We start from the raw sequence: 19,588 nt of genomic DNA, 5'->3' as shown, positions 1-19,588 counted from the left end.
CTGGAGTTGGAGTCAGCCACTGGTGGACTAGCTGTGGGGCCCCAGGGGTCCCAGAGCTAATACTAGCCCACTGGTGGGTCCTGGACCCTCTGGTTGGTGGGGCCAGGTCCCTGGGGAGTCTGCTGATTGATATGGGTATCCCAGGACTGGTGCCAGCTGACTGACGGGTGGGTCCAGGTCCTGTGCTAATCAGCTAGAGGGAAGATTCCAGAAGCACATGTACCAGCAGCAGTGCCCTGTAGAATGAGCTCCTCAGAAGGGCTGCTGGCAGGTGAGTCCCAGTCTCTCCTGCCCCTCCAGGAGGCTCTCCCGGATCTACAGGTGCATCTGACTCAGGTTCCTTTCAAAGGACTGCTCCTGCCCCGGGTCTCAGAGCATCAGGGATTCCGTGTGCACCCTTTTGATCGAGTGTTTCCTACACCCGCTGACTCTCCCAAAGTAAGTCCCACTGGTCTTCTTCTGGGTGTTGGTCTTCCTGATGTAGAACCTCTAGGTTGGGGAGCTCAGATTCCTCACTCCTCCGGGTGAATCTCTGCAGTTGTAATCATCCCTTGTTCGTGGGTTGCCTACCTAAAGTAGGTCTTGACTGCATCTCTGCTTATCTTGTTGTGGTTTCTTTTCTATACCTTTGTATGTTAGGTTGTAGAAGATCTTTTCAGCTAGTTTTTGGGTCATTCTCATGGACAGTTGCTTTGTAAATATTTGTAGCTTCTGTGTGCTCATGAGAGGAGGTGAGCTCAGGGTCTTCCTACTCTGCCATCTTGTCCATTCAGCCAAGTATTTTTTTTTTTTTAATATACCACAACTGACTGAAGAAAAAATATATAATAATATAAACAGAACTATAAAAGTAAAGAGATTGACTCAGTAACCTCCCTATTAGAACTCCCCTAGAGGAGATGGCTTGACTGCTGAATTATGCAATACATTGTATGAAGCCAACATTACTCTGATACCAAAGGCAGAGAAAGATATCACAAGAAAGGGACATTACAGATCAATATCCGTATGTATTTTTCCACATGCCTGGGAAAGAGGAAATGTGATTGGTGAATATCTAGCTATCCTCTCCCACAGTGACTCATCTGTGATTTTTACAGGTTTGCAAATGACCCCTTCTAAACTAAGTTCTCTCCAAATTCTGGAAAATACACAATTTCAGAAAATGTTAAAATTAAATTACATCCATTGTAGAAGGTAATTGAATATTGCTAATATTTCTGTGCTCTACAATGACCTAAATTAAAATGGTGCTTTAAAAGAAAAAACTGCCATCAAATTTGGATGCTGAAAATATTTATAACAGATACAGAGTTGACCTGAGGCTTTATAGTTCATCTAGAAAGTCATCAGCAGGTTTTAATACATAACAAAAAGACTACCCTGGGATTGCAAGAACAGTGGTCCTCTAAGTGTGGTTTCCAGATCAATAAATCAGCTCATCTGGGAATTTATTAAAATGTGTATTTATGGGTCCCAATCTGTATCTACATATATAGTGATATATTGAATTCTGGGGGTGGGACCCATCTTTATATGTTTTTATAAAACGTCAAGGTGACTCTCATGTATCCTAAAGTTTGAGAACTACTGGCTGATAAAGATCTCTCTTCTGGTCAAAAAAAAAGTCAAAACCTTGCAAGCTCAAGAGAATGAGAAGACAAGACACAAATTGGGAGAAAATAATTGCAGAACACATATCTCATAAGACTCTTGTCAAAACAAAGAATTCTCAAATACACAAGAAGAAGAACAAATCAATTTAAAAATGGGCCAAAGATCTGAAGGAGCTTCTCTGGTGGCTCAGTGGTAAGGAACCTGCCTGCCTATGCAAGGTTCAATCCCTGGGTCAGGAAGATCCCCTGGAGAAGGAAATGGCAACCCACTCTAGTCTTCTTGCTGGGAGAATCCCATGAACAGAGAAGCCTGGCAGGCTACAGTCCACGGGGTCTGAAAAGAGTCGGACACGACTTAGTGACTGAACAACAGCAAAGATCTGAACAGATACCTTAACAAAGAAGATACACAGATGGCAAATAAGTATATATGCTGCTTAACATCAGATATCATTAGAACTGTAAATTACAACAGGATAACACCACAAAACCTTTAGTATGTCTAAAACTAAACACAGACAACACCAAACAGGGATGCGGGTGTGGAGGGACAGGGACTCTCCTTCTGTGCTGGTGGGAGTGCAGGATGGTACAGCTACTTTGGAAGACAGTTTGATGGTTTCTTACAAAACTAAACGTATTCTTACTGTGTTTACCGCCAGCTGTGCTCCTATATATGTTTACCCACAGGGGTTGAAAACTTATGTCCATTGAAAAACTTGCACATAAATATTTATAGCAGCATTATTCATAGTTGCCAGAAACTGAAAGAAATCCAGGTGTTTCTGTGTAGGTAAGTGGGTAAATTAACTCAGGTACATTCAGACAGTGGGATCTTGTTCAGCACTAAAAACTGTGAGCTATGAAGACATGGAAGAATCTTAAAGGCGTATTCCTCAGTGAAAGAACCCAATCTGAAAAGGCTACATACTGTATGATTCTGACATAGGACATTCAGTAAAGGCTGCAACTGTGAGGATGGTAAAATGACCAGAGGTTCCCAGGGTGCAGGAGATGAGTAGGTGAGGCACAGAAGATTTTAGGTCAGTGAAAACCCCCTGCATAATATTTTAAGGATGAATGTATGTTGGTACACATGTCTCTAGATCCACAGGATGTGTAACCCCAAGAGTGAACCCTCAGGTAAACTGTGGGTTTTGGATGATTGTGATGTGTCAGTGTAACTTCATCTGTTATAAAAAGTGTACCACTCTGATGGGGCATGTGGATAATGGTGGGGCCGGGGTGCTATGTACGTGTGGCAGCAGAGGGTATATGGGAAGTCTCTTTATCTTACTCTCAGTTTTGCCTGGAATCTAGAACTGTTCTTAAAAAAAAAAGTCTAAAAAAGACATTAGGGGGAGAGCTGGTGAGATAAAAAATAGTCTGGTGACTTCCCTGGTGGTCCAGAGGTTTAGAATCTGCTGCCAGTGCAGGGGACATGGGTTCAGTCCCTGAGAGAAGAATTAAGATCCCGCATTCTTCAGGGCAACTAAGCCTGCACGCCACAACTAGAGAGCCTGCACGCTGCAGCGAAGACCCAGTGCAGCAAAAAAGAAGAAAAAAGACTGAAATTTAGTTAATATACCAATGTAAATTTCTTGGTTTTGGCCAATGTACCTGGGTATGTAAGACATTAACATAGAGGGAGCTGGATGAATTGTTTGTGGAAACTCCCTAATTATCTGTGCAACTTTTCTGTAAATCTAAAATTGTTCCATTATAGAAAGTTTATTCACACAAACAAAAACCCACTACAAACCCTAAGTGGATAGCTGGAGTATAGGAGGCTCCAGGGACTAGTTCAGCACAGTGCATACAAACTCAACAAGGTACATATGGTTTTTGAGGAAGTGTAATCTCCCAATCTGGGTCCTGGGAAAAATTCCTCAGAAAATACAGAAATGTTTACATATGTTCACCAAAATACATGAGTAACACCTCTTGCAGAGAAAAACGTTATGAGGAAGAATAAATGAAGGTGAGAGGGGAAAAAAATGAACAAAGGGTCAGGGAAAGGGAAGTAAGAGGCAAGAGAGCAGCATGATTTTTTTTTTTTAATTTAGTTTGAGGATTTCCCTGGTGGTTTTGTAGAATCCCTGGCTTCCCTGGTGGCTCAGGTGGTAAAGAATCTGCCTGCAATACGGGAGACCAGAGTTTGATCCCTGGGTTGGGAAGATCCCCTGGAGAAGGGAATGGTTACCCACTCCAGTATTCTGACCTGGGGAACTCATGGACTGTATAGTACATGGGGTTGCAAAGAGTCAGACACAACTGAGCGACTTTCACTTTCACCGGTGGTCCAGTGGTTAAGAATCCACCTTGCAATGCAGGGGACTCAGGTTTGATCCTGATCAGGGAACTAAGATCCCACATACTGTGGGGCAACTAAGCCCATGTGTCTCAACAAAAGACCCCAAAAGATGTAACAAAGATCCTGAAACGGCCAAAAACAAAAAAATCTTTAAAAGTTCAATTTGTTAAGTTCACTTGCTTAGAACTGTTCGTGGACTTTCAGCTGTCCCAAATTTGAACACTCCTTAACCTAAGTTACAAGGACCTCTGTGATTCAAGCTCTGCCAAGTTCTTCCCCCAAGTCAGCTGCTGTCTTGCGTGGGAAGGCTGGGAAGACCTGATGTTGGGGGGCTTTGACAGTCCATCTCCTCCACAAGCTGTCCCTTAGACATTCACTCTCGCCCCCCAGTTCACACTGAGAGCTGCCCACCCACAAAACCCCTTCTTCACCTTTTGATTTCAGGTGTCTTACCAACTTATTCTTTCTCCCAGCACCCTGTTTGTTTATTTTATTCTGAGTGACAGTGTTGAACATTTTATCCATGTCCTCCTCAACTTTGATTTATTTTCCTCCACTATTTGAGGTCAGAAATAAAATCTGGACTCACACCGTTATCCCCAGGACCCTGGACAGCACCAGGCACAGCCTGGGTTCTCATTAAGCCTGTTGAGTGGATGATGGGAGGGTGTGGCATTAGGGAGGGGTAGGGTGGGGGCATGATTTTGTTAAAATTTTGCTTAAATATTAGGCCTCTAAACCCAGCAGATGTGTAAGACTACAGTTCACAGTCAGGCAACACCTGGTCGAATCACTGTGCTTCTCAAGGATTTCTCATGGCAGGTAAGCTGGGTGAAGGCAATGCATGCCGAGGATGCTAGAGGTTGAGTGGCTGGCTTGTGATAAACTGAGGTGAGAGGGGCGAGAGTTTGTGGTAGTCTCTGAACTTCGCCAACACTGGCTCATCCGTCTGGGGAACCATTGGGTTATACCAGCAGGGAGCATTTGAAAACCATAGTGCTTACTGCATGACAGGTCAACAAATCGACAGACGATTTTCTTTTCGTTGTTTTTGGCTGTGCTGGGTCTTTGTTGCTGCTCAAGGGTTTTCTCTAGTCATGGCGAGTGGAGGCTGCTCTTTGTTGTGGTGTCGGGGCTTCTCGTTGCTTCTCTTGTTGAAGAGCACAGGCTCTAGGGGCTTTGAGGGATGTGGAATCTTCCCAGACCAGGGATTGAACCCATATCCCCTGCATTGGCAGGCAGATTCCTATCCCCAGGGAAGTCCACAGACAAGTTGTTGGGACAGGGAATATCGACTTTATTCAGAAAGCCAGCAGACCAAGAGGATGGTGGACTTGAGTCCCAAAGAACCTCTGTGTCTGAGTTACAATTCAGGCTTCTTTTATTCCAAAAGGGGAGGAAGTAATGTCAAGCACTTCCTGGTTCCCATCAACCTCCGGAGGGAATGTGTTAATAACTTTCCCGCAGTCATCCTCAGGTGAGCCTGGTTAAGATATTTTCTATATGGTAAACAAAGATATTTTAGCTTAATGATCATTACCTAGGAGGGTTCCCAGAGATGGGCTGTTATGTATAATTTAAGCTTTGGGGAACATTCCTTTCGTGATCTAACATGTAGTAGAAAATTACATCACCAGTAATGTAAGTGTTTGTTTCTCCACCTCCTTTTTAACAAGTGGTACTGTCATACTTTTAAATGTCAACCATTTGGTGGTGTTCTGAAAACAATATTCAACTGAGTAAATTTTAAAGATTGTATTGGCTTTATTCAGTGATTCATGAATCAGGCAGGATCCAGTCTAGCATATCAAAAGGAGCTCAGAGGAGCTGTGTAAAATGAATGATTTGTATTGTACAGGCAGAAGGGAATAGGAGCTAGGTTATACAAGGCAGAAAATCAGATTATTACAGGAACTAGGTTATACAAGGTGGGAAATCAGATTATTGCACGGTTACTTCCCTTTATGAGATAGCAGGGGTCTATCAGGCAGTTACCTAACTAGTACTGATTGAGCAATTCCTGATTGATGTGCTTAAGATTCCATTTCTGGGAGAGCTGAAACTGTAAATTGCCTGTTGGCAGTATGGAGCATACATGACTCCATTTTGGGCCTTTCATTTGTAATAGTGGGTACATGAAATTTGATCCAGTTCCATTTCTTTATTAACCAATGAGTCTCTTCACTCTATTTTAAAGTCTATTTTGCTTTTCTGTTTTGCTAATTTCCTACTTCTTTCCTTTGACGTTTTTCTAGTGTATTTCCCACCCCCCCCCCCCACCTTTGAGGCTTAGTAGAACATTTTTGTTGTATTCTGGACACCAATAATTTATTTCTTATATTGGTCGCAGATGTACATGTACGTGTACTCAGTCATGTCTTGACTCTGAGATTCCATGGACTGTAGCCCACCAGGTTCCTCTATCCACAGAATTTCCCAGGCAAGAATACTGGAGTGGGTTGCCATTTCCTCCCCCCAGGAATCAGCTCTGCTTGCTTTCCAGGCCTGTTGTATAGGACTCAACCTGGAAGCTCCCCTTGTCACCCTCTTGTGTGGATTCTCCTTTCTTCCATACAAATTCCCCCTTGTTTGTGACCACCAACCCCCAGCGCCTGCACTGGGTGGCATGGGAGATCTTAGTTTTTGACCAGGGATTGAACCCATATCTCCGTGCATGGGAAGCTCAGATTCTTAACCTCTGGACCACGAGGGAAGGCCCCTCACTCTTGTTCTTTATTTTGCTGAGTTGAACTATATCCTCAAGTAGCAGACAAAATAAGTTGGTTGAACCTATGAGTATCTGAATGTATCTTTATTCTCTTCTCACGTGGAAGGATAAATTTGACTGCATAGAGAATTTTATCTTGAAAGTCATTTCCTTAAGAATGTAATATTAAAGTCCCCAACTATTACAGTGTTGCTGTATATTTCTCCCTTTATTTCTTTACTATTTACTTTCTATATTTATGTCCTCCTATGCTGGGGGCAGAGATGTCTACAAATGTATCTTCTTGTTGGATTGACCCCTTTATCCTCCTGTAATGCCCTTTTTGTCTTTTGTTACAGTCTTTTGTTTTAAAGTGTATTTCTTCTGATGCAAGTATTGCTGCCCCAGCATTCTTTTCCTTCCCACTGGCGCTGCTGTTGTTGTTCGGTCACTTAGTCGTGTCCGACTCTTTGCAACCCTGTGGACTGCAGCTCACCAGGCCTCCCTGTCCTTCACCATCTCCTGGATCCTGCTCAAACTCATGTCCATTGAGTCAGTGATGTCATCCACCCATCTCGTCCTCTGTCATCCCCTTCTCCTCCTGCCTTCAGTCTTTTTCTCCATCAGGGTCTCTTGCAGTGAGTCAGCTCTTCTCATTAGGTGGCCAAAGTACTGGAGCTTCAGCATCAGTCCTTCCAGTGAGTATTCAGGGTTGATTTTCTTTAGGATTGACCCCTTGGCATGGTATATCTTTTTTGATCCTTTCACTTTCATCCTCTGTCTGCAGTTTTGAAGTGTATCTTTTATAGACAGCATATAAAAGGCATATATTAATAGAAGCTTTAAAAAATCCATTTAGCCACCTAGGTTTTTTGATTGGAGAGTTTATTCCATTTACATTTAAAGTAATTATTGATGGATGTGTAATTGCCATTGCAAAAATTGTTTTCTGGCTTTTTTTATAGTTCCTCCTTCTCTTTCTCTCTTACCTTGTAGTTTGATTGTTTTCTTTAGTGTTCTGTTTATATCTTTTCTCATTTTCTTTAGGTATCTAGTAAAAGTGTTTTCTTTGTTGTTACCATGAAGTTCACATCTATAATATCCTATATATTTTTAACCCCCCCACACACATTTTATATTTGTATGACACGTTTTACATCTTTTTATTTCATGTATCTCTTGACAGGTTATTAATCTTGAATTGATTTTACTACTGTGTCTTTTACTCTTCCTGCTTGCTTTGTATGTGACTTATCCACTTCTTTTATTATTGAATATATATATATATATTTAAAAAATACTTATTTGGCTGCATTGGGTCTTACTTGAGGCATGCAGGATCTTTTATTGCCATGCAAAGACCCTCTGGTTGTGGTGCATGGGCTCTCTAGTTGTGGTGTACCAGCTCCAGAGCATGTGGGCTGAGTAGTTAAATGGACTCATGGACTCAGCTGCTTTGCAGCACGTGGGGTCTTAGCTCCCTGACCAAGGCTCAAATCCATGTCCCCTGCATTGCAGGGCAGATTCTTAACCACTGGACCAATGGGCAACTCCCTTGGAAGTATTTTTTAGGAAAGATTTTCATCTATTCTCTTTTAACAGAAAAACAAAATTCAACTCGGCGATTCCGCACACGCTTTAATGGAGAACAGCTAGGAGCACTAAGAGATGTATTTGAAAGGACCAGGTACCCACATTGTTTCCTCATAAGAACACTTGCTTCAACTATTCATCTTGATGCGTCAGTTATAAAGGTATGTACCTGAGATCTGTCTCTATATAGCTAGATAGCACACCTAACCAGAGTTTCACACACATTTAGTCACCATGTAATTCTCATTGCTTGAAAAATTGCTGTGTGCCAGGACAGATGTTAAGCATTTTATATATTTGTTCCACATTTGTTTTGAAGAACAAGAGTCACAGAGAGGAATTATCTTCCAAGAATTATAAACAGTAGAGCTAGAATTTGAACCTAGGCCTTTCTGACTCCAGACCCACGGTGCTAGATGAGATCCTTTGGTGATGGATTTGGGTCTGTTCCTGTTTATTTCTAGATTCTCCTTAATCACAACATTCAGTTATCTATATACCTTGTGGCTAAATTCCCTTAGAGTACTCGGCATAAGAACTGCTGGACGAATCCTAAAGGCACCCCAAGCTACACTTCCACTCCGTATTCTCAGGCTTAAGAATCCTCTCTGAGAACGCAGAGTATCCACCAAGACAAAACCCACTTTCTAAATACATGTCCTGTTCTTGGCTGAAAGCAGTCTGTCCTGTCGTGCCCGTTGCCAGCGCAATCCTATGCCCCCTTTGCCTCCTGGATCCCAGGACCAGGAGAGGATAGAATTTTCCTCACTCAAATCAAATGTGAAGACATGTGAGAGTAACTTTCATATACCAGAACCAACCAAATTTCTGGAGTATATGAGGATTCTCCTTTGGCTGCTTCCCCCTCTTATTAACCTGCTCATCTCTTCCCTCTCCAGACTTGGTTTAAAAACCAACGTGTCAAAAGGAGGAGGGAGGAGAATCAGACTCAGCAAAATCTGTCACCAGGAGACCCGCGCCGGGTTGTCTCAGTGAAGGAGGAAGAGATGCCCTTACCGGGCACTTCCGGAAGCGCTCATCCCATGAGTCTCAGCCTTGCAGGTGATTCTCATCACGAGCTACCTGAGCTTTCTTGTGCTGAGCAGTGTGAAGGGGCTGCTGCCACTCCATGCCCTTCATCCTGCAATTTCCTGACTGCTCTAAGTCTCAGAGACGCTGATCTTCCTTGGGCCTCCAGTCCTTATGACATGGATCAACTTATACAGTTATACGACTTACCTGGGGATGATGACCCCAGCAGTCTGGATCAGTACCTCTTCCCAGAGTGCTCCAGCTGGGGGACTGTGGCCGGCACTGATCACCATCGTGAGGACGAACACAGCTACAATCCTGAGAAAGTTCCGTGATCCAAATTTTTTTTTAAATGGTTTTATTTATGTTTGGCTGTGCTGGGTCTCTGCTGCTGCGTGGGCTTTTCTCCAGTTGCAGGGGACGGGAGCCGCTCTCTAGTTGCGGTGCTCGGGCTTCTCTTGCTCCGGAGCACAGGCTCTAGGTGTGCAGGGCCCGTTGCGGCTCCCTTCTGTCCTCTAAGTGCCTCCTCAACCAAATTTCAGTATAAAGGGCAGTCATCAGGTATCTTTGGAGAAATAGCAGAAACTAGCTAGTTCTCCTAGTTTGTCCCAGTTGAGCTATCTCCATTAATATTATGTAAAAATACCTATTTTTCATGAGCCTCTTTGTCTTAAAAAAAAAAAAAAAAAAAACAATTAGGGACCTCTGTAGTGATCCGAGGGTTAGGACTCCACACTTCCAATGCAGGGGACATGGGTTCAGTCTCTGGTTGGAGCACTAAGATCCCACATGCTGCATGGCACAGCTGAAAAAATAAACACCCAAATAACAACCCCCCCAAAAAATGCATTTAAGAGTGTGACATTAGCAATAGATTGGATGAGGAGGTCCCAGCACTTGTACCTGACAAAAAAAACCAATGATTTAATAATTATCCACTGATGAGAATAGCTCTGGGAGAGCTCTGGAGTTCAGTTACTACTCAGCAGGGTAGCAGGCACATGAAAGATGCTCAACATGGCTTATCATCTGGGGAATGCAAATCAAAACTGCAGTGAGGTGTCACCTCACCCCCAGTCAGCATGGCTGTCATCTGAAAGACCACAAGAAATGTTGGCGAGGACAGGGAGAAAAGGGGAGCCTTCAGACACAAACAAGAGCACATCCCCATGGGAAATGGAAGCCTTTTACCCATGTCACCACATAGCTTGCAGCCAAGACTGATCCCTGTGGCTGTGACCTCGCACTAGAGCAAACAAGAGCAGGCAGGCCTTGTCCACTTTCACCAAGGAGTACCAAGGAGCCCTGGGGCTGTCAGTGACACCAGAAGCTTTTGCCACTGAGGACTCCCCAAGTCTTCTCGCATGCGAATCCCAGCTGACGGAACTGTGAGGCATCCGTGCCTGAGCCTTCAAGAGCAGGAGCTGATGCTGCAGCTTCATCGAACACTGGCACTCACGTATGCTGCGAAAACCCATGTCGCTGATCAGAGGATGTGACTGCCTGTTGACCTGTGGGATGGACCTAGCCAGTGAGGGACTCCTCGCCCCATCTTCTGTCCTTTGCACGTCCATTCTGCCTGCATTTCCCATAGCGGGAACTGTTACAAAAACGCAGTCTTGAGAGAGGAAAGTGTTGCTGAGACCACCTGGACTGAATACATGACTGAACCCAGTTAAGGCCGCCATATAAACATTTTAAGATTTGGTGGGTGGATGTGGAGACCTACTTGTCCTGCGTCCACCCAGGATGAGCTTTGTAATTAAGTTTCTTTGTTCATTTAAGCTGCCACCCACCAGTCTGTTGTGATCTGCCTCTTTCTTCACTCTCTTCTGGGGACCAGTTTATGAATCATTAGGTCAGTACTAAGAAATGGAATGAATGAAATGGAACTCGATTAAAACTAAGGTGGTTAACAAAAAAACAACTAAGGTGTAATCCAGTACTACAAAGGTTGGGTGGGCCAAAAGGACTCCTCTACTGTCCCGTCAGCTCTGTTTTCTCTAGTTCAGAAAAAATTTAAAAGTCAAAGATAATGAGAAATCTGACCTGCCATCATTTTGAGCATAGGTTAGGCAGAGTGATCCAAATGAAAATTGACAAAGAGTCAGAGTCTCTTCGCTGGGGACCCAAAGCCTTTTTACACAACAGTGAGTAAAAAGGGTCAGTGGTGGAAAGAGAAGTTTCCAGGTCTCTGTGATGTGTGAGCCCCACCAGCTGGGATACCAGAACCCAGTGGTGAAGTCCTGACATGAACTGTAATGAGACTGAGAACATGAAGGGCTGATGGGATTACAAAAGGTGGAACATTTAAACAGGCAGTAGGTAAAGAAGTTGTGTCCCCTTTGCCTGAATGCTTTATGGGAAAGGATATGACCTCAGGTCATGAAACACATACCCTGCTGCTGCTGCTGCTGCTAAGTCGCTTCAGTCATGTCCGACTCTGTGCGACCCCATGGACTGCAGCCTGCCAGGCTTCTCCGTCCATGGGATTCTCCAGGCAAGAACTCTGGAGTGGGTTGCTATTTCCTTCTCCAATGCATGAAAGTGGAAAGTGAAAGTGAAGTTGCTCAGTTGTGTCCGACTCTCAGCGACCCCACCTAGTGTTAAAGTAAAACTGGCAATCGAATCCTATTGGAGGCTACAGTTAAGAATGTAAGGTTTGGTTGAAATAGTGTGAAAGTTTGGAGATGAACAGTTACATTTCAACAGTCTTTATGTAAAGTGGTTTCGTTTCCTTTACCTGATTGTGTTATAGAGTGGACATTGTATCTGACTGGGAAATGGTACTCCTACCAAGTACCGTAAAACAGAGGGCACATACATTCGCCCTTCTACACTATTAGTTAAAAATGCTAAATAAGAATGAGAAACATTGCACGTCCCAGGGTGATTCATTGGAATAGAGAATTTCCGCTTGACAGGCAAGCTTGCTATTCCTTTAAAAAAATTTTTATTTGGCCACATTGGGTCATGTTGTGGCACAGGGGATATTTCGTGTGGTGCATGGACTCTAGTTTCAGCACTCTGGCTTAGTTGCTCCACAGCATGTGGGATCTTAGTTCCTCGACCACGTACTGCAGCTGTATCCCGTGCATTGCAAGGTGGAATCTTCACCACTGAACCACCAGGGAAGTCTCAAGCTTGCTATTCATATTAGCTGACTAATGGATACACTGGAAACTGTCCCTTTGACTAAAGGATTTGAAATAATCTTGGGACCCGAAATAGCCATGATATTTTGGATGATGTTTAAGAATTGCTCTAAGGGGAATGGCTGTACTTAGAAGAATGTGTAACAAAATGAAAATGGTTTATACAAGAACATGCTGCCTGGGGGATGCAAGGAGGAGGTATAATCAGGCAGCCTCTTTAACCCTGGGACTCACTTTGGAACCATGCGAGGACCCACTGAGTTAGGGACATCCCTGCATTTTGGTTTTACTGACTCATTGATGGTACCCAGAGAGAAGGCAATTGGCTTGGCTGTGTGGTCAGGTAGAGGGGCAATGGTTACCTGGCCTCTGAAAGGATACTGAGATGAGGCGTCATAGAAATCACTATGGGAATTTGAAGGGTGTATTAAAATAAGGCCCATCTATGCTCCCCAACTCTTACAGGTTTGCAAGATGTTTGGATTCAACGCGCCGATATCCGTGTGCTTGCTTCACCTCAGTCTGTGAAATGAGTGGGTCTGGAAGCACTGCTGTGCTGCAGAGATGGGCTGAACCTAGACCTGTTCGTCTTGCTCCATGTAAGACAAGCAAAGCCAACAAGAGCTGTCCATCTGCCAGCAAAGAGACTGAGACTGCAGGTGAAAATGTGGCCTTTCCCTGGGGGAAAAGCCCTGATCATAGCTGGAGCGCGAGAGGTGACTACACATGCTGGGAACAGGGATGGTTGCTAAGCAGAAAACCGTACTATAATTTATTATTATTTTTGATATTTACTTCCTTGACTGCACTGGGTCATAGTTGCAGCAACATGAGATCTTTGTCGAGGCGCATGGGCTTAATTGCCCCAAGGCATGTGGGATCTTAGTTCCTTGATCAGGGATTGAAACCACATCCCCTGCATTGCAAAGCGGGTTCTTTTTTTTGGCTGTGCTGGGTCTCGTTGCTTTGCGTAGGCTTTTCTCTAGTTGGGGCGAGTGGGAGCTGCTCTTCGTTGCAGTGCTTGGGTGTCTCATCGCGTTGGCTTTTCTGGTTGTGCAGCACAGGATCTAGACCCCCGGGCCTCCGTAGTTGAGGAGCATAGGCTCAGTGGTCGTGGCGCATGGGCTTAGTTGCTCCACAACGTGTGGGATCTTCCCGGACCAGGGATCAAACCCATGTCCCCTGCATTGCAAGGTGGACTCTCAGCCCCCGGACCACCAGGAAGTACAGGACTGAACTCTTAACCTGTGGGATCTGATGCTGTGTCCAGGTCCATCATGTCAGAACCGTGTTAAAATTGTAGAACTCCTAGCTGGTGTGTGAGAATTTCTTGGCATTGGGAAAACCCACACACATCTGGAGCCAGAAGTGAAGTATTGAAGTTTGAGCAAAAACAGGAGTTTTCTTTACATTCCTGTGTGTAGGAAACCCCAAAGAGTCAGAACCTCAGAACGAATAAATTTAGTAAAGTTGCAGGATACAAAATCTACAGATATTAGGCACATCTCTATACACAAACCACAGATTATCCGGAAAGAATTTTAGAGAGCACTCCCATTCCCAACAGCAACAGAAATAAAATTCTTAAGAATGTACTTAACCAAACAGGTGAAAAACTTGTACACTGAAATTTATAAAAATCAGGAAATAGATTAAAATTGAATAAGGCCCAGTTAAATGGAAAGATGACCAGTATTCATGGATTGGAAGAATTAATACTGTTTATACTTGAATTATAAATATAAACAAGAATTAACTTGTTTATACTTCCCAAAGTGATCCACTCTCCAGAAGTCACCTCATGAACATAAAAGTCACTTTTATGGCTCATCTCAGGAAATGCCAAAGGTTTTATGCCAAGATCTTCGTGCCAGGAACAGGAACAAAGACCTCATATGTATTTCTTATTATAGATAACAGTATCACAATTTAAGTGCTCAGGTGCTTGGAAAAGAGTACAGAAGTTCAGACAAATCAGAAAATTGCAGAACAGGAATTCTGGGCTATAAGCAGAAGTTTTGAAGGAGACTACAGAGGAGGTGAGCTACAATTTTGGATCTTCCCTGTACAATATGTCCGTCCCATCTTCCCCTTCAGAAACCAGCTGTTAATTGAGTTAGACTCACCCTACCTAAAGTTTGAGAGGCATGCTGAATTTGACCAGAACAAGAGTGAGCAAAAGCACATTGAAACGTCCGTGCATAATAGATGAAGAGAGGGAAAGACAGGGGAGAGTCAGAGTGGAGAGAGGGTCTCTTTCGGAATGTTGAGGATGGGGTGCGGGCAGGAGGGACTGAGACATGGAAAAGGACCCACCTGTTGGCCCAGTGGTTAAGACTTTGCCTTCCAGTGCAGGGGTGCAGGTTTGATCCCTGGTCAGAGACCTAAGATCCACATGCTTTTTGGCCAAAAAAACAAAACATAAAACAGAAGCAATACTGTAACAAACTCAGTACAGACTTTAAAATGGTCCCTATAAAAAAAAATCTTAAAAAAATAAAAGGAGAGAAATAGTAATAAAGGAGAGTATAAAAGATGGACGGAGAAGGCAATGGCACCCCACTCCAGTACTCTTGCCTAGAAAATCCCATGGATGGAGGAGCCTGGTAGGCTGCAGTCCATGGGGTTGCTAGAGTTGGACACGACTGAGCGACTTCACTTTCACTTTTCACTTTCATACATTGGAGAAGGAAATGGCAACCCACTCCAGTGTTCTTGCCTGGAGAATCCCAGGGACGGGGGAGCCTGGTGGCCTGCCGTCTATGGGGTCGCACAGAGTCGGACACAACTGAAGCAACTTAGCAGCAGCAGCAGCATAAAAGACGGAATAGAAACAGCTGGATTTATGGAGCAGTGATAGGAGATCAGTGGGAAGGGCCAGCACTGCCTCAGATTTGGATGTTTAAAGTGAAGCCAGTCCACCTGAACCCACTCAAGGTGAGGGCAGTGTCCTGAACGCGTGTGCAAGGCAGGCTGGGGAAGGAGGTCACTTGGAGGTGAGTGGTTAGAGGGATAAACTCATCACCCACCTGAATTCAACTTACTCTGGGTTATGGGGAGAGCCTGCGGTGCAGGGGTGTGGGGAACATGGTATTTTGCATAAAGATGAGGAGGAGGGCAGATTTAGAACTCAGCTCCAGATTCAGAGGGAAGAGGAAGAGAGAGGGGGAGATCTCACTCAAGAAAGCTACCAGGGAGGGAGACAGGGCTGTTTCAGGCTCCGGAAAGATTTTATACTTGTGTGGCTCTCTCTGACAGCGCTTTTTAAACTCGAATGTACCTTTCAGTTCCCTGGAGATCTGTTTAAACTGCTGATTTTGATTTCATGGGTATGGTGATTCTGTTGGCTGAGACTCTGCCTTTATAGTAACAAGCTCTGAGGTAACGCAGATGCTGCCGGTCCAGAGGCCACAGCTAGGCTCTGTGGTCCATTTTTATAGCAGTTACCACATTATCCTTGTATTTCTGTGACTTAAAAATGGTCCTTTTGTTTTTCAGACTCTGAGTTTCCTAAGGCCAGTGTTTTCTTTAAAGTTGAACCCAGGCGCCAAGCCACAATACAAGGTAGGTACTCTGCAGTCTTGCAAATGATTACGTTTAAAAATACGGTCATTTAAATTTGCATGTATGACTTGTCAGAATGCATACGTAGTCTTGTGTGTACAGAACTTTATGCAGCATACTTGTTACTGAACCAGACTTGGGTCTGCTTGCCCAGTGCGCAGGGAAGCCAATCTTTTGCCACTGTTTGTGGTGAAGGAAAATACAGGGTTTATTGCAAGGCTCTGCAACATGAGGCCATGCAAGGAGCATGGGCAGCGGGAAGCGTTTGTAAAGACGGCGTGAGGGAGAGGGTTGCAGGCATCAGCTCGTGGACATTCTTCTGATTGGTTGTTGACAGGGTGGTATTTCAGGAGTTAACCTCGTCAACCTTCTCATTCCGACTGGTCCGAAGTCTACGTGCTTATGGTCAGCATGCAGTTAACTACTTCCACCTGGTGGGGCTTTAGTATCTGCAAGACAGCTCACACACACGGCTCCAGATATAACCCGTGGCCCTTTAGGGGGAACGAGAGGCCCTTGATTTCCTTTTATGGGTAAACTGTTATTATTTCGTTGTCTGTTTTTGTTTCTGAATTCTCTCATTCTCTGATTAAATTTGCTCTTTGGAACTGAGGGAAGACTTAGGAGGCTAAAGCTTTTCTGCGAACAAGAGGCAAGGGACATGGAGGCAGGATCTGCCTCTAGGCGGCCGGGAAGGGGAGCCCTACAGGTTCCTGCTCAGTTTCATAATGATTGCCTTGTTCCTTGTCCCACCTCATGAACTTGGACACACAGCACCCCATCTTCAGTTCTGGGTATCTCCCACCTACGGGAGAGGCAGTGGGTGGTGGCTAGCCTTCTCCAGGTAGGATCACCTGAAGTGAATCTGCCACCTCTTTCATGAAATCTCATTACCCGTGTCGGCTTAAAATGTACAACATGAGAGTTGTGAGTTAAGTTCTTATTTAGGGCAAAATGAGGATCATAGCCTGGGAGACAGCACCTCAGACAGCTCTGAGAAACTGCTCCAAAGAGGTAGGGGATAAGGTCAGTATTTATGTGATTTTGATGAAGGGGGAATACATGTAGTTGGTCAAGCATGTGTTTTTTCTAGAAAGTTCCTACTAGTCTCACGAAGCTTTTGCTAGTCATGAGGAACAGTCGTCACCATGAAGGATTTTAGTGCTTTTCTGGATATGGGGAGACACAAGAATTGGGTTCATAAAGTCAGTTCCTGAAAATATCTAACTATCTGAAGGCCTATCCTGCCAGTTCTCCCCAGGAAGAGAGTGCCTCATTTCTTGCCTCCACCCTGGACTCCTTCCAGGGGCTGCTGAAGGTTAGCAGCGGCTGCAGCACAGGACACTATGAGAGGTAGATGGCAAGCGCCGATTTGTAGGTGACACCTGTCATTTGACTGCTTTCTGCTAAACATGGTCAAAATTGATTAATTTAATACATTACATTAGGAAATAAGACAAAGAATATTGCTAAATTGATCCAAGAGCCATCAGGTGGCCTGGGGAATCAAACAGTGCTGGGGAGGAGACAGAATGTGGTCTGAGGGAGGGAGCGGGATGAGATGTTAAAAAGGCAGACCTCAGATTGATTAATTGGCATGTGAGGAGCTCGGAAATTGCCAATCAATCCTAACAAAAAATAAGAAAGACGAACAGGTTGAAAAGCCAGCAACTCTTCCTGAATGTATGTAAGAGAGGGGAGGACGCAGGGCATACTGCAGCTCCCAAGACTGGAGAGACAGACAAGTATCAATCGGTGACGTCATTGCCTGCTGGAACAGAGACTAGGGGGAAGCATCACGGGGACCAGCGCTGGGGTAGGAAAACCTAAACTGTAGCCGACAAGTTGTCAGAGGCTAAGTGTGGACAGTCTGGGAGTTAACTCTCAGGAGGACACAGTTACAATGGGCACCTGTAATATTGTGGAATTTACCTGGAGGAGTTTGACCAGATTCCCACATTAAATGTGGAGGAAAAGGAAATCCCCTTTGCTTCCAGCTTGTGGAAAGGAAACCCACCCCCCCCCCCTTTTTTTTTTTGGCATGCTGCACTGAGTTCTTCGACCAAGGATTGAACTCAGGCTATGACAGGAATCACTAGGTCACCAAGGAATTCCCAGAACCATTTTGAAGTATGCTAGAACGCTCTCTTCACAAGACCTGCCCTCAGGCAGCCGAGCTAACCAGAGCTTAAGCTGCTAGGGTTTTATCAGAGTATCACTAACCTGGAGGAAGGAAATATCTAAATTTAGCTGGCTCAAGCCTCATGGGAGAAGGGAAATGCCCACTCTGGCCATCTTGTGCACCCTAAGGGGGTGGAATCTGAGAAATATTTGTGAAGTTTAGAGTCACAGACTTACAGACCCAATCATAGGACTATAGAATACTTCTCCCTCCCCCACCTAACCACTACATGACTAAGGCATCTGTGGATGCAATTTTAAATGGGACTTTTTAAAAACTTTATCTTGTGATACTTGTTAGTGTAAAGAAATGCAACGGATTCCTGTATATTAATCATGTATCCTACAGTCTTGCCGAGTTCATCTGTTAGTTACAGCATTTTGTGGGTGGAGACTTCCGCAGATAGTGACAGCCTTACCTCTCTCCTTCCAAACTGAATACCTTTTATGTCTTTTTCTTGTGTGATTTGCTGTGGCTAGGACTTCCAGTACCATGCTAAACAGAAGTGAGAGTGGGCATCCTTGTCTTGTTCCTGAATTTACTGGAAAGACTTTCAACTTTTCATCATTGAGTGTCATGTTGGCTTTAGGTTTGTAATAAATATTCAATAGCTTTCATTATGTTGAGGTATGTTCCCTCTACGCCCACTTTTATGAGAGTTTTTGTCATGGATGGAGATTGAATTTTGTTACTTTTTTTTTTTCAGTCTATTGAGATGATCATGTGATTTTCTTTTTTTCTTTAAAATCTGGTGTATTACATTGATTTGTGTGTGTTGAACCATTCTTGTGACTCTGGAATAAATTTAGCTTGATCATGGTGTATAGTTCCTTTTTATGTATTGTTGACTTTGGTTTGCTTATACATTGCTGAAAATTTTTGCGTTTATATTCATCAAACATATTTCCCTGTAATGTCCTTTTTTGTTGTAGTGTTTCTGTCTGGCTTCTGTATCAGGATAATGGTGGCTTGTAGAATGAATTCGGGGGTGTTCCCTCCTCCTCAACTTTTTGAAATAGCTTTAGAAGGATCATTGTAAGTTTTTCTCTACATGTGTGGTAGAATTCCCCAGTGAAGCTCTCTCATCTTGGACTTTTGCTTGCTGGGATTCTTTTTAAAAATTAGATTCTATTTCACTTTAGTGATCTGTTCAAATTCTCTGTGCCTTCTTTATTTCAGTCTTGGTTAGATTGTAAGTATCTAGGAACTTGTCTGTTTCTTCTGTGTTGCCCAGTTGTAGGCATGTATCTTCACAGTATTCTCTTGTGACTATCTCTGTGGCATTAGTTGTTATTTCTCCTCTCATTTCTTGTTTATTTGTGTGTGTGTACATCCACCTGCTGGGTCCTCCCATTTTTGGTAAGCCTGGTTAAAGGTTTATCAGTTTTATTTATCTTTTCAAAAAAACTATCCCTTGGTTTCGTT

At 43.9% G+C, this 19,588-nt stretch overlaps 1 protein-coding gene and 1 long non-coding RNA gene across 2 annotated transcripts in view; both read left to right on the top strand.

Moving 5' to 3' along the window:
- Positions 1 to 243: 243 nt before the first annotated feature.
- On the top strand, positions 244 to 9,597 carry LEUTX (leucine twenty homeobox). Its single transcript, XM_070386732.1, has 3 exons — positions 244 to 271; positions 8,240 to 8,391; positions 9,130 to 9,597. The coding sequence occupies exons 1-3, from the start codon at positions 244 to 246 to the stop codon at positions 9,595 to 9,597; spliced, it is 648 nt and encodes a 215-aa protein (XP_070242833.1).
- A 5,973-nt stretch (positions 9,598 to 15,570) lies between these two features.
- LOC138991773 (uncharacterized) overlaps positions 15,571 to 19,588 on the top strand; it is a 30,808-nt gene continuing 26,790 nt past the window's right edge. The window contains exons 1-2 of the long non-coding RNA XR_011467662.1: positions 15,571 to 15,798; positions 15,916 to 15,981. This is a non-coding gene — a long non-coding RNA (uncharacterized lncRNA). The remainder of the gene's footprint in view (positions 15,799 to 15,915; positions 15,982 to 19,588) is intronic.

The sequence above is a fragment of the Bos mutus genome, chromosome 18, assembly GCF_027580195.1.
Source record: "Bos mutus isolate GX-2022 chromosome 18, NWIPB_WYAK_1.1, whole genome shotgun sequence".
Taxonomy (NCBI): domain Eukaryota; kingdom Metazoa; phylum Chordata; class Mammalia; order Artiodactyla; family Bovidae; genus Bos; species Bos mutus.
Note: the sequence above shows the minus strand (reverse complement) of the source record. Positions and strands in the feature narration are given on the sequence as shown.